The sequence below is a fragment of the Tetrahymena thermophila genome (genome assembly GCF_000189635.1).
Source record: "Tetrahymena thermophila SB210 genomic scaffold scf_8254437, whole genome shotgun sequence".
NCBI classification, from domain to species: Eukaryota; Ciliophora; class Oligohymenophorea; order Hymenostomatida; family Tetrahymenidae; genus Tetrahymena; species Tetrahymena thermophila.
Window position 1 is genome coordinate 180,583 of NW_002476218.1, and position 21,426 is coordinate 202,008.

The window sequence follows — 21,426 nt, forward strand, 5'->3', positions numbered from 1 at the left end:
GATCCAAATATGAAAGCACATTCAACACAATATATAAAAAAATTTATTATTAATTATCATTTTTTGTTTTTAAGTTTGGTTTCGTATTTCTGTGCCCAGTTTCTAGATTTAAGTTAAACAGTTTCAGTATACTATCCTATTCTTTTAGGAGGTTTAGCTTCAAGGATAAGAGAACCATGATCATCACTCATGATAAACAGAGACAGCTTATCTATGTCATTAATGTTTACAGAACTGCTAAGTAAATATTCAAATCTACCTCTTAAATCTGTGTAGCCATCCTTAATAAAATCGATTTTGCCAGATTTATTTTTAGAGAATACCTTGACATAGATTTTAGAAAGGAGAGAATTACTCTAGTCTGTAATCTTTAAATAAGCATCATCTGAGTAAAGAGATACCTTAAGCTGAGTAGAGAAATAAGTTACTCCTGCTTTTAAGAAAGGACCACTGATTGCCTAAATGTAAACATTGGAGCCTTAAATCTATTCTGGAACGTCAAATTTAGAAACAGTAGGTGTGCTTTGATTTTTATCTTCATCATTCAATGCAATTATTTATGTAAATGAAGGTTATAAGTAGCTGAAATCTTCAGATATATTGGAGAGGAAAGGTTTCTTTGAGAAGAATACTTCTAAATCAATTTTATAGTAAGTCAAAGTGAGCTCCTTAGGTATGTTCTAATTAAAAAAGTTAATTAAATTTAAATTAGTTTGATTTATTTCATATAAAAATATACCTTATGTTCAACAATGATCTTTTTATCATCGAAGCGAAGAGATAAAACTTATTGCTTTTCATTTTAAACTTTATCTTCTTTCTTAAGCTATGAATCTCCGCTTATGTTGAGATTGAGCTAATAATTAATTTTAAATAATAAATTAAACAGTTTTTTATCAATAAAATTTACAAGTTCTTCTCCTATCATGTCTTCTCCATCATACTCGGCTATCTAATTAGCCATATCATAAAAAAGATTACGCCATGAAATAATAGGATAGTCTAAGTATTTTTCAATTATTTCTCTAGCAACTTTAAAGTTAGGATATCCTTTGTAAAAATCTAAGTAAGCCTTGATATAATCGTATTAAATAGATCCTTGCTTAGTGGTAATATCACTCTCATTTATTTTATCAAATTGCTCAATAGCTATTTCTATTCTGTCTTATAAAAGTAAATAGTAAGTAAATACTAAACGATCAATAGAGCTCATGTTATTTAATCCTTTTTCAACTACATACCTATAAATAAATTATTTGATAATTAATTTTTATATTTATGTTTTAGAAATAATTAATTTATTACCTTAAGAAGTGGCAATATGTGCGACGGAATTAGGAATTAAGAATGTTAGCACTATCTCTTTTAAGTAAATGAACACGAGAATTTATAAGAGGATAATATTCATATATTCTATTCCACTCTCCAATGTTTAGAGAGGACTTGATAAGAGTGCAACTTAAATGAGACACATACTTTTAAACTTTTTATCTTACAGAACTGGAATTTACAAACTCAATTAGAGAAGCATGATCTAAATGAAGCAAACTGTATTTCCAAATGTCGAAATGGAAAAAGTTTTTCTATCTCAAAATTTGCAATAACTTTATGAAAAACTCTTTGTCTGTACACATTGAAACGATGGACATGAATGTAGAATTGAAATTTGATTATTTGTTTGTGTCCTACCAATCTTTTTCTTTGAGGAATTTCAAAATATCTTCCTTAGTACCTTAAGATAACACCTAGTCAAGGGTATTAAGTTTTATTTAAGCAAGCTCTTTATTTACTTAGAATTAAGAATCTTTAGCTACACAAAGCACCTATCCATTCTTAGAGACATTAGCAGGATAAATAGAGTAGTTGCCAATAGCAGGGAAATAAAAATAAAATTCAAATATTTTAGTGCTATAAGAATCTAGTTTTTAAGTATACGATTTAGTATACTCAATAGTGTGAACAGGAACTGAGCCTTCAGGAACCTTTTAAGTAATTCAATAAATAAGAAAAAAAATTTTTAATAAAAATAAGTTTTTTTTACTTCAGTTAAAACTTAAATCTCTTATTGTCCACCAGTGCAATTAGTAACAATGACCTAGCACCCATAAATGTAATTAATTATAAACTCCTATGCATCCTTTTCAAACTTTTCTTCTCCTTAGATTTCATACTTATCATTTGGATCAAAGAAACGTTAATTGATCATGATAGTGCTCTTTAATTAAGATGAAGTTTCTTTAATTTCTTTAGTAAATAATAAGAAGTTATCAGCAGCTTAAATAACTTAATCTTTTCCTTGAGCTGAATATTAGTTATGATTAGGTGAGTTGAATGGAAGATTCAAAATCGATAAAACAAGTACCATCTCAGTATGGCTTTTGTTACATTCAAGGAACTTGCAAGAAAGGAAATTAGATATTGATGATGTTTCTAATATATTATGTGCGAATTCAAGCCAGAAGCTGTTTGCACTCATTAATTCCTTACCATAAAAGTGATCATCTTTTTAATTCAAATAATGTCTTTCACAATATTAGCCTGTCTTCTTTAATGCTTGATTACACTATTAAAATAGTTATCTTTATTATTTATAGCTTGAAGTAATAGGATTAAATTTATAATTTTATTTAGCTTTAGAAGCCATTTTAGGCATAAACTATCTTTGTTGTTCAAACATTTCTTCTTCACAATCATTATTTTATTAGTAACATTCAAAATCTTCATCACTTCCAGCCTCACCACATTAATATTATTCATTTTCTTCACTCACCAAGCTGTTGCTACAATTATCATCATCATCATCATCATCTTCGTCACCAAAAAGTTTCTTGTTCCTGTTCTAATAGCTACCTCCGCCTCCAATATTGCTAATGTTATAAGCGGCTTATTGTATCACCATTTTTTTACCAGATTGTGCTTGTTGGTCTTATTTCTTATTTAAAATGATCTCAAAATATCTTTTTTGTATTTCTTTGTCACTAACATTTTATTTTGACTAAACTTACAGGTATTCAATTAGCTTTTATGCCTTCTCTAACTATAAAATATATTAATTTGGATTATTTATAAAATAAATATATGAATGTTTTTTAAAAAAATTTAATTTAATTTTAATTTAGAGATGTATATTTATTTCTTTACCTGATTTAATTACTTTAATGAATAAATCATTAAACAGATTTCAAAAGAATTTATTCTATCAAGGATTTCAATATGATGATATTTATTAATGAGATCTTCATATTTTCCTAGTAAGAAGAGATCAACTAAGGTAAATTCAATCTTATTTTAAAGATGGTTTTTTACAATACTATCGAAGTATGGTTTATCTTTCAAATACAAAAAGAAATTTAATTCGTGAGACAAGTTATTATTATATTTTTAATTTTTTTCTGAAGTAGATAATGAGTCCCATTTCTTTAAGAACTCCCATTCTTCAGTGAAGCTTTTAGAAGAAGTGCTATCAGTAAAAGTTCCAGCAAATCTTGAAAGTTCAATTTAGAAATCGAAGACTTTATTCAAGCTATCTATTATTGAGAATTCTGTTGAAGTGATATCATCTATAATACACTATTTTCCTTTCATGATAGTTTCAGTATTCCTGAAGATTGAATAATACTTTCCTTTTTGTAAATTTGTCTTTTATCTCAAATCACGGGTCTCTATTTCTCTATTTAAAAGATGCTCTAAATTAAATACACTAACATTATGGTGAGTAGGAGTTCTCAAAATAATTTAAACAGCTGAGTACTTTGATAAATTTTCTTCAAATTCAATCAAACCATCCTATTAATTAAAATTAATTCTTAATTATATAAAAATAAATAAATTTCAATTCCTTCCACTTAATAATATAATATCAAATGAAAATATTTTATTAAAAAAATGAATTAATATTTTTAATAAAAAAAAGGAAAAAAATTTGATAATTTATTTTAAAAAAGTAAAAAAATAAAAATAGTTTTTAGTTAAATATTTATTTTACTTTGTTAGGTACTAAGTTTGAATAAATAAGACAAGTATTTTTTAAGAAATTCAAGTGAGCATCTATTGGAGAAATTTAGCAATTATAATCATAGCGGTTGAAATAAATTCTATCAGAAGGTGATGCCATTCCTCTAGCTTTTTTAGCCATACTTTTTTTATATTTTATTGGAGCTATTTTTATTATTAAAAAATAATTAAACAAAAATGAAAATAAAAAAAACAAATTAAAACCTTCTCTTTTACATTCTTAATAGCTGGCATCATCATCAAAACATTCTTCATCTTCTGCTTCATCAAAATTACAATAACTTGCATCTCTTTCATAAAATTCTTTTTCTTCTCTATCAGATACTGATAATTTCCTTTTAAAACCTTTTTCAAGTGGTTTATCTGCTTGAATATTTTCTGTTTCAGTATTTGTATCTTAAATAAAATTTCTTTTAATTGCTAAAGAAGGTTTTTCCAAGGAATTTCCTGTAAAACGAGTTTAAACTTTCCTATCTAGAACATATGCAAATTCATCTCCAAGTTAACGATTAGACATATATTTATTTTTCTTTAATAAAAGTAATTAAAATATGTTATAATTTCTAAAAAAATAAATAAATTAATACTGTATTCTGTAAGTTAACTTCCTAGATCTTGTAATTATCGTAACCTGTGCAGAAATTATTATATGGATTTGAAAGTCCATTAGGGAAGTATTAAAATGCTATCAAATGAACACGTGTGTTTTAGTAGCTTTTTTAACGATTCAATTATATTTATATCTTTCCAGATTCATTTTTAAAACTCTCAACTCTTATTTAATCTTCTACTGGAACAGAGGATTGGTTAAGCAACAATTTATTTTTGGTTAATATAGATGAAGTAGCTGATTCTGTTTAAGATGAATGTTACCAAATTTTACAATTGTGTACTTTAATAATGAAGTTCTTTGTATTAAGTTTAGATCTTAAGAAATACAAGCCAGATGAAAGGTTCTTAATTAATAAAGTATTTTTTGTAGTCTTTTCAACCTTATTAGTTTCATTAGAGATGCAATTTAAAAGACAATTTGCAATTAATTGTTATAAATTTTAATTTTTATCAACAATTTTTAGTAAAATGAATTCATTTCTATCAATAACAGTATTTTATTCGCATAATAAAGGTATCTCTACATTATTACCTTCTTTTATTTAGAAAATATGAGGTAAACTCTCAATGCCTCTAATATAGTTTCTCTCCAAATTCCATTTTTTAGAAATAGTTAGATTGTTTTTAGTTAACTGATTTATTTAAAAATTAATTTATTATTTTAATTTTATTAACAGTAAGAAAATAAATAAACAAATAATTTACTTCAGAAGCAACTTAAAGTGAAATAACGTTGTTGAGTTTGCCTAGACCTATTCCTAAAATGTTTTAGATAATTCTTTAAAATTAAAAACCAAAATAAATAACTTTTTATTTACTTCCTTCTTCGTTAGTCTACAACTTAATGTTGTTATCAGTGTTAAAATATTTATGCTATAGGTTTATGCTAACCTTAAAATTTGGAATGGGCTCACCATTTTTACCAAGTACAAGAATGTAATATTAATCTACATTTTAAAGGAAGAAAGAGGCAAAATTCAATTAGTTTGTGTGTTGATCAATATAAATTGTGTTTGTTGAATTCAATTTTAGCTCCTCTGTTCCATTCATTGTATCTAGTTTAGTATTTAACTCTATATTGACTTGCTTAGTTTTAGCAGGTAATATAAATTCTATTACTATATCTTAGTCATTTTACAAAGTTTTCTTACTAATGCGAGTAGTTTATGGAACATCATCAGTTGTGATAGTTACAATAGAAATCTCTGTGCCCTTCAATATACTTACATCAGCTATTTCTTGGTTTATAGTTAAGCTTGGCTATAAAATAAGTTAGACCTTATTATAATTTATAAAAAATATATTTGGTTAAAAGCATATGAGAAGCTAAATAAAAATTTACTTTGTTACCAAAGATAAATGACTCTTAATTGTAAATGTAATTACAAGAAAATTTATAATTTTCATTTAAATGCGTAAGGCTAGTTAACTAAGCAAATTTATCGCTAACTAAAATGCATTAGATTTATTTTTAGCTATCTTTTCTATAGGGAACCAAGATTCTACCATCTTTTTTTGCTTGGTAAAATTCTTTATCTATCCATAAACCTACTCTACCTTCGGATTAAATGTTACCTTTTAAATTATTTATTATATTAGCATTAGTTTATTTCTTTTAAATATTACCTTCTTCGTCAAGGATGACTATTTCTTAGCCAGCAATTGTATTTCTTGAAAAGAAAGTTAGAGAACCTTTATAAATGATAGCGCGTGATGCAATTCCAGAAGAAAAGAACTCTATTATAAAAATTCCTTTACTGGTTTTTTAAATTGACTCGAAATCGAAAGCTTTAACAAATCTTGTGCATGGATGTATATTTTCAGGTTTAAAATCAAAGAATACTTCTTCGTTTGGACTTAATCCTATTAAAATATTTTCATTTAATAAAAAAAAATATTTAAAAATAATTTTACCATCTAAGTCAACATGCTCATTAAAGTCAGCCAAGTTCTTTAGGTAATAATTCTCAGGTACAAAGTTGAAAATTTTTACATAAAGTTTGTCAATATTTTTTAACTAAACATTTAAAGTAACTTTCTCATTTTGAACAAAAGACTTTTTATTTGATTTTAAGATTTTTACTTCTTTAGTTGAATAAATTGTACTGATCTCTGAAGGTGATAAATACTTAGATACTTTAGGGACATTTTAATCACCTTCATAAAGTCTAACTTGAATAAGAATTTTCTATAAGTAGTTAGTTTAAAAGTACTCGTCATAGGGACTTACACTATAGGTTTTGCTGCTCTTAAGGTGTTTTTTGATGTATTTTTTTATCAACTTAGCTTGAGAGTATTCGACTGATTCAAAGCTATGGACATTGTGCCAAAAAGAATCATAACTTTTCTTTAAAAGTTTATACTTTTTTTAACTTTACTCATTTAATTCGCTTATTTATTCTTTTGGATTGTTTAAGTACTCAATGAATACCTTATGATCATAAATGTCAACTTTATATATTTTTAAATCACATTTAATCAATTATCAATTCACTCAAATTAAAAGTTAATAAGCAAAAAGCAATCATCAAAAATTAAATAAAAGAAATTAGGTAATTAATTAAATTTAAAATAATAAGAATTAGTTAATTAATTAATTAATAATTTACATTATATTCCTTAGTATAGTATTTCAAATAGAATCTAATCTTGTAGAGATTAAAACTTTTGCTTTAAACCCTTAGACCACTCATATATAATCCAAAGTTCATCAATACGAGCTTATCCTTCTAGTGTTTTAATCTTTTAAAGGTCAAACTATTTGAGGAACACATTTTTAACATATTCTTTATCTTTTGTTACGTCTGGTAGATTAGTTCCAATACTTATAAGCTATTCTAAAGTATACTTTTCATAATTCTACACTATTTCCTAATCATAATTTTTATTTTTGTTGACAAGACTTTGGTAATGAAGAAGTATTTCTATCAATTCCTCACATGAAAGAGCGTAAACATCAACTTTCTAAAGATACAATTAGATTGTGTAGTATTCTTTGCACTCTTTTATTTTTTTAACAGGTATACGAATTAAGCTATCTAAGTTTAATATAGCCAACAATTTTTCTAAGGAGTTTTTTTTTATGATGAGATCCACTTCTAACTTTTTATTATTAAATTATGAAGGGTAGTCTTTTTTATTGCTTTAATCCTGCTCTTCCTCTTCTTCATCTTCTTCTTCAACATTAATTTATTATTCACTATCTTAAGGTACTTAACGCTAAGCAGAAACCACTTGTTATACTTCTTCTATAACAGAGCTTCCTTCTTCAATTTAAATTAGTCGCTCCTCATCTTAAGAATTATCTCCGTCATCTTATTCATCAAATGCTATTTCTTATTCTTACTCATCTTCATCAAATTCTTCTTCCTCACACTATGAGCTATTTATACTAGATTAAGATCTACTTCTGCTTATTCTTCTATTAATAAATGCTTATTACTACTAACCTACTAATCCATTTTCTTTTTAAGATAAAGTGTTAGGTAAAACGCCAGTTACCTTGAAGAGCTTACTGTTTAGCTCTTAAATTACTTTCTTTTTTGCCTCGTCAGACTCGGCTTTGTCATACTGTCTAAAAAGATACCTAACACGAATACCTTTGCTACTTGCAGTACGAAACTTTCTATAACGTTTTAAATCTTCTTCCTATTCACTAGTAAGTGCATTTCCTTAATTGTCAATAGCTTCTAGCAAAGAGAAGTAGTAGTAAGATTCTGTATCTTTGATGAGATTATCTAAGAATAGCTTTCTGTTTTTAGCAAATATGTATTGCTCTAGTTGATTGATTTCCTCGTTCATTTTTGGTAATCAAAAAATGCGTTTTAATACTGAACTTTTATTATCTGATATCGATTATTAATATATCTTTTTATTTATAATTTATTGCAAAGGGTTGATCAGATAAGATAATTATTAACCTAAAAAATATCTTTGGGGAATATATTATTTATTGATTCTATGTCTCCATTAATTACCACCAGAATTAACAAGTTGAAATTTAATCTCCATTTATTTTTTTCTAATGTGTAAATTAAAATTAGTTTTATAAATTAAACTCAAAATGAATTATAAAATGTTTGCTCAAAATATAAAATAAATAAGATAATATTTTATTAAATATAAAAATATTTTTATTTCTCATTTAAGTAAATTAATATTTTAGTTTTAAAAACACTATAAAAATGCAAATCAAAAGAAAAAAAACAAATAAATAAATTTGAAATATTATCATAGAACTCATTAATTTTTAATATTTAGATATTTTCCAAAATCATTCCGACGGCTATTTTTTAGTAAGAAATTTTTCTACATGAAGTTTAAAAATAGATAGATAAAGGTGTCTTTTGTCTCCTGCAAATTTATGAATCAGTTAATCAAATTTAAAAATAAGAGTTTTTAGAATGTTTCTATATAAAAATATTAAATTTTTAAATAAAATAGCAGAAGTTTAATAAAAGTTCTGAAATAGCTTTATTATTTAGTATTATGAAATATTATAGGCTTTTATATCAAATTATTATATTAAGTCATCAATTATTTCATTTAATTTATAATTTAGTTTAATTTATTTTTGGAGTATATTTTCGTATAAAAAAGTGATTGATTGATTTAAATAATTTTTTAAAACTATCATAACAAAAAGTGTTTATATTTAATTAAATTATAATTTTACTATTAAAAATAGTAAGAGTATAAGAATATAAATATTTTATAGCATTTAGGTAAGTAATTTATTTAAATTATCCTAAATTTATAAAAAGTAATACAAATAAAAATGAATACAAAATAAATACATATATCCACACAAAATTAATATTTTTATACTTAACTTTTTGAAAAAAAATTAATGGAAAAAAATACTTTCTTTGCTATAAAAAGCTTTATAAATTATTAATCTGATTATTCAGAATTTTAGTTATTTAAAATTATCTAAATCTTTGAGACCATTAATGAATTTTAACCTATATTTAGCATAGATAATTTTCATTTTATTTCTTGTTTAATGAGCTATATCGATCAAAAATTCATATTGAAGATAATCTATCATATTTTAGATATCGCATTTATCTTTGTGTTTTAGAAGATACTCTCTGAGCTTAGAAATCGAATTGAATTTTACTTTTTCTGCTGTGGCAAATTTAGATAGCCTAAGACATATATTTTTAGAAACATTTTTTGTCTCTTAGGCTAAAATCAAATGCCTTCTTTAATCAACTTCATTTAGAGTTTTAAGCTTCTGATTTTTATAAGGTTTAAAGTCTTTTCTTTTTCTCTTTTATTTTACGTTTTCTTTATCTTCTTTATCAGCTTATTTATCGCTTTCTTTACTTTAATCTAATTGGGACTTATTATCTTGACTATTAATTTAGTCATCAATTTCATATTCTAAATACTCATTAGAATCTTTTTCACAATCAAGATCCTCTTTTTATGAGCTATTTTCATCAATATATTCTTTTTTTTCCTAAAAAACCTGAACTTAAAATGATTCCTTTTATGATTATTACTCGACTTTTATTTGAATCTAATCTTTTTAATCATTCATATAAATTGTACACTATTATTTTTATTGAGGATTACTATCTTCATATACTAAAGCATTAGATGATATTATATTTTATTAAGATTCAATTTATTTATTTTCTTTATCCATATTTTAAGCTAAGTTATTCTCATCTTATTCGTTTTTGATGTTTATATTTTAATTTAATATGTTTTTCTCACTTTATTATGTTGATTGAAAATTATTGTTTGTCTAATTTTTATCATCAGCTTCTACTTTAGGCTGAACAGCAGCATCTTTTTCTTATTTTATTTTAATATCTTCAACTTTAGATTTTAAAGGCTTTTGTTATGGAGCTCTAAATACGCCTTAATATGGTAAAAATTATGGTTATTAAGGATAATCCTCAATTTATTAATCACGTCTATAGTAAGTATATTGTGGTATTGTTGGATTGTGGTATTAGTGAGTAGGTGGAGGAGGCAAAGGATTTGGAGGAAGGTAATTGTAAGGAGGATTTTGGTGTTAATAAAAATGATGATGATCCTGACGATACTTATATGCGTTGTAATAGTCCCTTTAATTATAATATTACTGCTGAGGTAAAGGTTAGTGATAATTTTGGCTGTATTTGTAAGGGTGAGGAGGATATTGGTAGGGTACTTGTTGAGGTTGATTTGGATGGGGTTGATGATAATACTATGGAACTTACTAGTTATCATATATTTAGTATTATTATTAATTTAATTATTCACCAATTTTATTATTGTGACTCATAATTTCTTTTCTATAATCTCTTTAGAATTTTATATATATTATTATTTTCTAAGTCAATTAATTATATAAAAAAATTAAATTGTTAATGTAATTATTGTGCTTTTTCTTATAATAAATAGATGCTTATAAGTTAGTGAGAATATTTTAAAATTTAATAAAAAAAATTTTAATCTTGTCCAAAGTATATTTAAATCTTCTTATGTTAAAAAAATAATTTAATCATTTATAAAAAAATACTATTTGTAAGAGAAGAATTAAGGTACAGAATTACTTTCTCATGTTCTAATCTAATTTAATATTTAACTCGATTAATTTGAATTAATATAATTATTGTTTAATCTTACTTACCCACACATTTTTGAGATAGAGAAGATCTTAAATAAATACATTTAAAAAATTCTTAAATAATAATTTTATTTGTGAATTACAATAAATATTTTTATTCTATATGGCTTTAAAATGTTTTTATTTAATTTGAGTTTTATTATTTATTATCATTTTTTTCCAAAAATTATTTTAGAAATTTTATGAAATGGATTAAAAAATAAATAAATCAAGTTTGAGTAATTTTATATTTTTTTTAAAATTTATTTTGTTTTTAATTTTTTGTTAACCATATTAAAAGTTTGATTGATTGATCGATTGATGGATGAATGAGTGAATATATGTCTTGTATTAAAAATGAAAATTTATTGAGATTTGATTAATATTTATCAATGGATGAGTAGTTTAATTAATTTTGTTTAATAAAAAAAAAACAAATAAAATTTTGTCAATTTGTGGCTAATAATCTGTAAGTAGTATTTTGAATAACAACTTTCCAAAATAATTAGTTGTAAAGATAATTCACATAAAAGATTTGTTTGATTTTAGCTTGAAATATATTTATATAGATAAATCTTTTGGTTAAAACAATAAATGATCTCTGCCACATCTTATTAAGACTTAAATTAGATGGCAAGAGAGGCTCCTGATTAATTCAAGGAATCTAATAGTCATAAATTTGCAATTGGTAGGTCTTTAAGCGCTAGGATAATGCAATCTGGGATGCGTCCATGTGATATTGCTCATATAATTTAACTTTCTTCAGATAAAAAGGAATAGAGTTGTCATGGAAATAGCATAAGTAAAGATTAAGGAAAAAGCTAAAACAGGTTAGAATAAATTATGATTAAGAGAGGAAAAATTAATGAGCTTAGTGAAAGAAATATGAAAAAAATTTTGTAAAGTGACTTTTATTACAATGACTTAAATGAAATTAGAAGCATAAATGAATTTTTATACATAAAAAATAATCTTGCAGTAAACTAAAATACAAAGAGAATCCTCTCAATGAGAGAAGACCTCAAGAAAAAACAATAGCAAATACAATAAATAATTTAAAAAGAGTAAAATTTGATGGATCAAGAAGATTAAGTTTAGGCTACTATCGACTTTGCTACTTATCATAAATATTTATCAGGATAAAAAATGTAATTGAATAATTAGTAATCTCCACACAGAAGTAATTTATATTAAAACTAACTATCTATTGATTTTATAAAAAAAGATGTCTTATTTTTATTATGATTAAAATTTTAGTTTAATTGTTTTTTGAATTTATTTAGATTGTTCATCAAGCTAGTCTGCAAGGTAGCATGGAAGAATAATTAACGATAACTAAAATAATAACTAAATACTTCATTAAAGTTATAATTAAAGTTCACCATTTAATGATTAATATTTAATTTCTCCAATCAAATAAGTTAAAAGTTTTACTAATAGAAATCCTTAAAATTCTTAGTTTGAGCAATATCAAATAAATAGCATAAAGTAATAGAATTTTACTAATTAACAGACAACTGAAAGTGCCAAAGATGATTCAACATAGTGTATTGATTAAGAAAGCTAGAGCTCTCATACAAATATAAATTAAATGAGTCCTATAACTGTATCAGAAAATATTGATTCTTACAAATTAATGGCCACTTAAGTACATGAAAATAATTAAATTAATTTGTTCAATTATCATAATTATGAACATCATTTTGATAATTTAATGAAAATTTAAAAACTTTCTACCATTTCTGAAAGAGATAGTGAAGTTATTTTGTAAAAAGACCTTGATAACTATAGGAATATGATGGCAGTAGGAAGCAGTTAAAATACTTTGAAAACTAATGTTATTGACATAAACAATATGTATGAGCTCTTTTAAATAAAATCCCCTAATACCGAACAATCTAATATGTCAAAATCATTACTTTCCCCACATAGTAATATTTATTAACAAAAAAATTAAACCATGCCTGCTAGAAACAGAAATTCTTAGCACACAAATGAAGAAAGTTTGAATGAAGGCTCTTAAATGATAGCAAATAGTTATATAGATTAATTGAATTCAAAATATCCTTTTAATAATAAAATAGTCACTAGAAGCTAAAGTGCTCATACTGTGCAAAAGTAATCAGAAAAGTATGTTTCCGCACCAACTCAAACAAACTTACCCTTATAAAACCACATAGTATAAAGAAGAAAGTCTTCTTAATAATCTGTATATCTACATACTTAGTAGTAAATTTATAACCCAACTATACAAAATAATTTATAATATATTGCATAATTGCCAGTTTATAAATGCTCATTCAAAAAGAAATGTAGGAATAGCCTCAAAAACTCAGAAAATAAGAACTAGGATATGCAATAAAATAATAATAATAATAATAATAATAATAATAATAATAATAATAATAACTACTACTCTCAATATACCATGAGAGAGGCTGATAAATTTTTGTTAAATTAATAGATAATTAATAACTTTAAGCAGAAACCAAATCCATAACAGTTTAGAGAAAATATGATGTTATTCAATTCTATTAAAACAGCCAAAATATTTAATGATAAAATAGACGAAGCTTTGTAATTAAATAGTAAAGAATATGATTAAAAGTACAATTAATTTTCAACTTAAACTAATTTTGCATCTAGGCAAACTCGCTCAAGCTGTGAAAACAGGATAAACTAGACAATATTGAAAGATCAAATCAATAAAAATATCTCACCAAAATAATAAATTGGTTAAGTGAATCACAATCATTCACAAAACTTAGAAAGTACAGACTATCATATAAAAATAAATGATTAGTCTTTGTTAAATATAGCTGGCTGCAAAATTCAATCTGTGCAAAAAGACAAACTCTTAAATCAAAAAGAATTTTAAAATGAAAAATCTTCAGACAATTCTTAATTTTTGAAAGTAAAATCTTAGCAATAAAATAATTCGAATATAGCTTAGATCCCTTTTTGTTAGTTTGAAACAGATATTATGGTTTAAAAATAATAAGAAAATACACATATGAACTAAAAATAATAAGAATGTTCACAAATCTAATCAAATTTATTAGATGAAATGCCTATTAAAAACAAATAAGAAAGCTAATCAGTAACAAAAATTAGCTATCCTTAGTTTGAATAAAATACAATCCATAATTATAATATTGAAAAACTTTTAAGCCTTCAAAATAATTATAATGTTGAAAGTGATGTATATGAAAATACTTAAACAGCAGATACTACTTAAAAATAATAAAATATAGAGGTCTAACAAAATAAAAACTAAAAATTAACAAGTTCACTGAAAAATTCTCCTATAAAAATATGTAATTTTAAAACTACTTAAGTTGATCTCTTTAATACTAAGCAAAACATTTAAGAAACATAATTAAGGATTATCCAAAATTTAAAAAAGATAGATATCAATTAAAAAAAAGATAGAAATTACTTAGCTAAAATGAATATGATTAGCTAAGAAATAAATAAATCAAAGTCTTTAGATGCAATCAAGCGTAATAGGTCTGCATCTTAAAGCTAAAATAATAGCAACAGTCCTAATAATTATCCTAAGAGAGCTAGGCTTTCAAGAGCTCAAATAAGTAAAATGTTTAAAACAAGTGAATAAATTCAAATGCATAAAGAAGTTGGATTATATAACAGAATAACTTACAATAATTTCATACAAAAAAATAATAAAAACAAGATACTCCTCAAGAATTGTAATTATGTAGAGTATTATTAGTGATTAAATTTTCTTAATAATTATAAATATCCCTAAAATATTGTATTACAAGAAATTTCAGATTTGCTTTTAAAAAAATGAATTTATTTTTGTTAATAAAATATTATTTATATCTTAAATAAAAATTAATATAGAGCTTATAAAAAATTTAAAAGTATATTTTATATTTATTAAAATGTAAACTTAATATTAAAATTTATTTTTATAAAGCATTTTATTCTCAAATTTTAAACATTTCATTAATAAAATTTAAAATAAGAAAGTAATTTTTACATATCATAATATCATAGATTGAAAATGTAAAATTAAATCAATTAATCAATAGTTTAGATAAACAAATAAATAAACAGATAAATCTAAAATTATTGAAAGTAAATATATATTAATTTAATAAAATCAATTAATTACATCTATAAATATATTTATATATACAAGTAAGTTAATATAGATCAATTTTAATTAAAGTTTATATATTAATTATTTTTATTTTTCATTAAGGCAAATATTAATTTTATGTAAAACTCTTTTTATTTCAAATATTGTAGTGTTCTTCTAAATAATAGCTAAAAATCTGAGATTAAACGAATTTTTCTATGAATTAATCTCCTTAAATAGAATTTTTTTATATTATAATCTTCATTTGGTCATAGTCCAGCTTTAAAATAGTTAAAAATTAAAAAATGAATAAAATACAATTAAATTATTTACATTATTTTTTTAATCAAGTATTGGCTTAGCAGGCAAAATTTTATTTAGAGTATCTTTAAAGAATTTTCTGATTTTATCATAAATTGTATTACTTATATCAAATAACTGCTATGAGAAATCATTATAAGCATCTTTTTTATTAAATAATTGTTTAAGCTGTTCATAATCACCTTTTATTTTTTATGTTAAGGATGTATAAGTGCTGCTTTAATAAATAGACTCCTTCTTCTCACTTATACCAAATTCATCTAGGTTAACAAATATACAATGAGGATGTGTTTTATAAAGTTTATTGTCTTTTATAAAGTCATATGATTTATTTATTCCAATTACTAGAGGGAATGGTGAATCAAACATATGCATTAGATCATTAGATAAAAACATTACAAAAGGATGGGGCCATTTAAATGGTTTTAATGCAGACATAAACATCATCCTGTTTTTTTGTTTATTTATTTAATTAATTATTTTTTAATAAATTTTAAAATTGATATTCTTAATAGTATTTTACATTGTTTATGAAAGAGTAGAAGGATTTTTTGAAAGAAAAACTAAGCTTTCTTCTAACAATAAAGAAAATAAAATATATAAGAATTCATAGACATTCATTATAGTTAGTGTTTGCATCACTCCCCACCTAGCTTCTAAAAGATAGCAGCTATCTCTTTAAGGTACAGTAAGTGATAGTAACTCTTACCCAACACTAAACTTATGTACAATATTGAAGTCAATTCCTATTTCACCTTTTATGCAAGACTAAATTACTTTCAAAACTCCTTAGTTTATGTGTTTCTATTATGAATTATTTAAAAAAAGATTTCATATTTGGATAAGAATGTAATCAATCTCTTACTTTGAAAGATGATAGATCAATTTGTTAAAAATCTAAAGCTGAAGGTAATAGGTTTTTTGGTTAGAAGTCTGTGATATAATTTTTTTTATTTATGTTCATTTTATCTAAAAATTTAAAGTTTAATTAATATTTAATAATCAACAAAAGTAAAAGCTACTTACTTATAAATTGTAAAATCAAATCGAAAAAGAAGTTGAAGAAGGGGTATTTTGTAATTATGCAGTATATGCTTGAAACTTGATAGTAGTGCTAAGCTTAGGTATTATTTTCACTCTTAAACATTCTTTGTTAAGAACTAATTGGATCAATATAATCTCTAGTAATCACACAAACACAGTATAAAAATTTGTTTGGGTTCATAACTTCGTCAATTCCTTCTTTATAATCTAATGTTTATATTTGATTACTAACTTTCTTTTCAAATGATTCAGCAGATTTAATAGGGAAAACAAAATATTCTTTAGATTAAAGCTCCTTATGAGTATTTATCATCCTACATTTAAATTTATTTTTTCGTTTATGATTAATAATTTTTAAATAAAAAAATATTATTTACTTTAAAATATCAGAGCTAAAATTTTCTCTTTTATACTTATGCACCTCTACTCCTTAAGGGAAGCAGAATTTTGATACAACTTTGAGTTATTCGTTCTCCATGTCATTTTTTGGTTCAGCTGCTCTAAATATTATTTCCTAATCAACGCTATTTCATTTGAAATTTAAAAAAATATATTTTTTAATTTTTATCTTAGTAAAAAAATATTACTTAAATACATTCTGCTTTGATAATTATTTAGTCTTTTCAGAGTTTGCAGATATCACAATAAAATTTTCTATTAATTTAGCCATTTTATAAGGCTTAGTATTTAAGTTTGTTGATCCCTACCCAAATGGTTAAATCTAAATTGTTTTTAAATTGTTATTATTTCTTTCTGAAGTTCTTAGTTTTTAGCGGTTATCACTTGCACTATCTAAGTTAGCCATACTATCATTATCAATGACTTAATTTGATGGTATATTTTTAATAGATTGTGATCTTTTTTCAAACTGCGATTAGTTATAAGAATTGTTACTGCTGTTACTTAAGCTATTATTATTTTAAGGAAAGCTAGGGTTAAGAGAAGGAACTATCCTGTCATTTTATTTGTTCAAGTCATATTCGTTTTCAACTCTCTAACTAATCTCAAACATCTTATCTAGAAAAAAATATAATTTAATTCCTTTTTTAAATGATTTTCATATACCTGAATTTTTAGTGTAATTCAAAGGAATTCCAGACTCTTTAGTCTGAACAGAATTTTCTGTTCCAAATAATGCTTTCATAAGTTATTTACTAAAATAAATAATAGAGGATTATTAAATTATTATTCGATCATCAAATATCAATATTACTCTTCATATTATGATAGCTTTTAATGGCTTGAAGAAGTTGGAGAATATTAGCTATTTGTGTTTGGATCTCTTCTTGATGCATGTAAAACTTAACTTCTTTTCTTAACTTGTATTCCTTCGTTGCCTTATATGAAATAAAATAAACATAAATTTAATTGAGTATCAAAGATATCTATCATCATATAAATATTTCTAAAGAATTAAGTAAGCATGAGAAATTTATACATTGAATTTTAAATTTTTCTGAAAAGAATTTAGAATCTTTTAATAATAACTTAAATGCTTTCTGTATAAAATTATATAAATTAAATATATTAAATTTACTTATAAGGTGCTCTGCAAAATCATTTTCTTTCATTACACTACTGTGATTAACGTTAGCAGCTTGAAATGTTTATAAATTTATTTAATTATTGTTAAAAACACTTTTGCTTTAAAAAATATTTGGTTTTTGAGGAGTATGAATTTCACTATCAATTTTAGTTTCTGATTAGGGATTAGATTTTTCATAATCCCCAGATGCGTACTTTGGAATTTGATGATTAAAATCTGTTACAGATTGAGTTTTTAAGCCACTAGATTGTTGTTTTGAAGAAGAATTGTTTTACAGGGCATTTTTATTAAATGAAGAAATTTGCACATTTTTATTTAATTGGTGATTTGTAGAACTATAATCTGAAGTATGAACAGGATTTGTACTGTACATATGAGCATCATTTAATTAACTTTAATTTTGCTAATTTCTATTATTCAATGAAGAATACATGTCTTTATTTCCCGTTTAATAGTTCTAATTACTGCTTAAATTACTTTCACTATAAGTTATGTCATAAGAAGAAGGATTTGTAGGATAATATTAACCAATGCTTAAATTATTCTATTGAAAATTTTTATTGCTAGTATTGTGGCCTTAACTTGAAGCTAGGGCATTTTACTATTACAATTATGTGTTTTTTGATGATTAAGACATATATTATTAGCTACTTTGTCCCTATGAATTACTTAAGGTACTTTGATCCCCTAAATAAGTTACAGAAGGGTTAGATAACTAATTTATTGCTGCAGCTTATTACATATTTTTTGTTTGTTAAGAATAATTCTCGAAATTATTTAAATTTTGGTATGAGCTGTTTGTTGGAGTTTGGTTTTCTGATGTTGCTCTGTGTGAATTTATTCTTCCATAAGCAACACAAATTTCATTTTATCTTTGCTAATCATATTGAGACTAATTGTGAATTTAATCCATCTTTTTTATTATTGGAGGTTTTTAATGCATGTTACTATTGTAATTATTTTCTCCTTTAGATTATTCATTTGGGTTTTCTAAAGCCACTGTACTTGAATTCTGGAATTTATTGAAAGAACCATAACCTTCTTCCTAGTAGTAATTACTGCTACTGTTTTATTAAGGGAATAGTAAACTCTTCTGTTAAATTTATTTATTGTCTGAGTATTATTTTTAATTTGGTTAGTAATTATTTGGCAAAATTTCGTTATTTTTTTTTTAAAGAATGGATGGATTTGTTTTCATATCGCTTATATTTTCTGAATGTTAAGATTCTGTTTTAGCTGTTCTAAAGAGAGCAGGAACTGAAGTGCTATTTCTAATTGGTGTTTAATTATTATTTACTGCAGCGGATTGCATCTAATTTATATAATTATTTTTTAGCATTTGAACTCCATTTATGTTATTGCTTTAGTTACTACCTTCTATTTAAGAATACGACCTTGGACTTTAAGAAGGTATTTTATTAGAACTATTTTCTTAGGAAATCTTATTACTGCTCATTTGCTAATAAGAACTGATATTATTTTGCTAATTTACTTAATCGCTTGGATATAATTGCTTTGTATTTTAATTTTACGGAGTTAAATTACTCAAAGATTACTAATTATGCTATTATTTAAGTACTTAGAATGCGTATTTATCAATATCCTAAATACTACCTCCTTGGCTGCTAAAATCAATAGAATTTATTTTTTTTAAGCTGTTCTTAGTAATCTAAGAAAGCTGTTACCTAGAATTAACACCTGAGTTAACAGATTAAAAGTTGTTTGGAGAATCATCGTTAACAGGATTTGTTTAAACTCTGTTCTCAGGTTTGTAAAGCGTTTAATCATTCTCTTTTTTTGATTACTGATAAGCTTAATTTTATATTTCTAATTATTTACATTTCTTTGAAAGTTCCTAATATTTATTTTTCAAGTATTCATATTTACTGCTGAGATCAGATACTTTTTACTTTAAATTCTATTCACTTTCTTCGAAAGTATTTATCCTCATTAAGTAAATTTCATTTTTCTCACTCTGTAGTTTATATTATGATTTTAATTATTCATTCTCTTTGCTAGATAATTCAAACTTATGCTTATATTCTCGAAGTTATTTTTTTAAATCGTCAATAATATTTTTGAGATTTTCGTTATGCTCTTAGCTTTACTAAAGCATACCATAAACCTACTTGATATCATACTACTCTTTATTACTTTGATGACGAGATTACTCAATTGGTTAACTATACTGCCTATTTTATTAATTAGATTAAGGATAGCTATTATCATATTAATTCTACTATCTATTATGAAGATAGTTTTAAGAATACTTTTCTAAATTTTCATTCATTTTAATAATAGTAACTAGCTAACTAATTAAATAATTATTTATTTATTTGTTATATAATTAATATTGGTAATTATTATTTAGTTGTTAATTTTTTTTTATTTAATAATATTGACTCCTTATTTACTATTTATTGTCAAATATTCAAATCTAAAATCAAAATATTAAATATTATGACAATGCTTGCTTGTATGTGCTTTTTTTAGTTGTTTTCAATCTCTAAAAATGAATACTTTCTTCAACATTTTTTATTACTTCAAATTAACAGTAAAAATAAAGCTATATTTATTCTATGATTAAAATAATAGAAAAATTTTGATCTTTTGTTTATCAAATTTTAATAAATATTTTATTTTAAAATTTTATCTTTAAAAATTTGTGAAAGAGATTTTTCTTTTGAAATTTAAAAATCAACTAGTTTTTTACAAATACTTCCTTAATTTTTAAATTTAATTTTGTTTTGTTATTTAAAATTTTCTCATTTTTCTTGCACTTTTGTTTTAGTTTCAGTAAGTATAAAAAAAAATAAAGTAGATTTTTACTGTAATTATTTTTTTTGTTTTAATTAATAAATTTCAGTTACTAAAAAAAATTAATAAAAATAAAATAATTTTGTCTAGTTTGATGATAAAGCCTAATCAATTGAATTGCAGTTTATCACAAAGGTTATTTATGTAGAACTAACAAAATATTATTCCTCTTCATTTCTACTTTTATTTTGTAATCTTATATTTGTAATTTAGATTTTAAAAATTATGTAAGTAAAATATTATTTGATAATTTTTAAAATTTTTTATTAATTTTATTTTAAAATTTTTTGCTTTGAATCATTTTTTTTAATTATTACTGCAAACAAATGATTATTATTTTTATTATTTTAAAAACTG

General features: G+C 23.6%; 4 protein-coding genes across 4 annotated transcripts; 1 reads left to right on the forward strand and 3 right to left on the reverse strand. All coding sequences in view use genetic code 6, as the record gives it.

The window, feature by feature from the left end:
- Positions 1 to 56: 56 nt before the first annotated feature.
- Positions 57 to 8,427, reverse strand: TTHERM_00444610 (hypothetical protein; the record flags this gene model as incomplete). Its single annotated transcript, XM_001023324.3, has 15 exons — positions 57 to 680; positions 740 to 856; positions 911 to 1,241; positions 1,306 to 1,982; positions 2,042 to 3,037; positions 3,142 to 3,786; positions 3,986 to 4,158; positions 4,219 to 4,543; positions 4,602 to 5,258; positions 5,332 to 5,384; positions 5,445 to 5,904; positions 5,969 to 6,201; positions 6,253 to 6,489; positions 6,541 to 7,077; positions 7,236 to 8,427. The coding sequence occupies 15 exons, from the start codon at positions 8,425 to 8,427 to the stop codon at positions 57 to 59; spliced, it is 7,257 nt and encodes a 2,418-aa protein (XP_001023324.2).
- Positions 8,428 to 9,532: 1,105 nt separating this feature from the next.
- On the reverse strand, positions 9,533 to 10,909 carry TTHERM_00444620 (hypothetical protein; the record flags this gene model as incomplete). The annotated part of the gene is made up of 1 exon (XM_001023325.3): positions 9,533 to 10,909. The coding sequence occupies one exon, from the start codon at positions 10,907 to 10,909 to the stop codon at positions 9,533 to 9,535; it is 1,377 nt and encodes a 458-aa protein (XP_001023325.1).
- Positions 10,910 to 11,827: 918 nt separating this feature from the next.
- Positions 11,828 to 14,969, forward strand: TTHERM_00444630 (hypothetical protein; the record flags this gene model as incomplete). The annotated part of the gene is made up of 2 exons (XM_001023326.3): positions 11,828 to 12,413; positions 12,517 to 14,969. The coding sequence occupies 2 exons, from the start codon at positions 11,828 to 11,830 to the stop codon at positions 14,967 to 14,969; spliced, it is 3,039 nt and encodes a 1,012-aa protein (XP_001023326.1).
- Positions 14,970 to 15,498: 529 nt separating this feature from the next.
- TTHERM_00444640 (DENN (AEX-3) domain protein) lies at positions 15,499 to 20,659 on the reverse strand (the record flags this gene model as incomplete). Its single annotated transcript, XM_001023327.2, has 10 exons — positions 18,244 to 20,659; positions 17,920 to 18,043; positions 17,772 to 17,860; positions 17,294 to 17,723; positions 17,084 to 17,230; positions 16,689 to 17,020; positions 16,528 to 16,631; positions 16,186 to 16,466; positions 15,675 to 16,110; positions 15,499 to 15,621 (listed from the first exon to the last, which is right to left on the reverse strand). Exons 1-10 carry the CDS (start codon positions 20,540 to 20,542, stop codon positions 15,499 to 15,501), a joined length of 4,365 nt encoding a protein of 1,454 aa, XP_001023327.2. The 5' UTR covers positions 20,543 to 20,659.
- Positions 20,660 to 21,426: the final 767 nt, after the last annotated feature.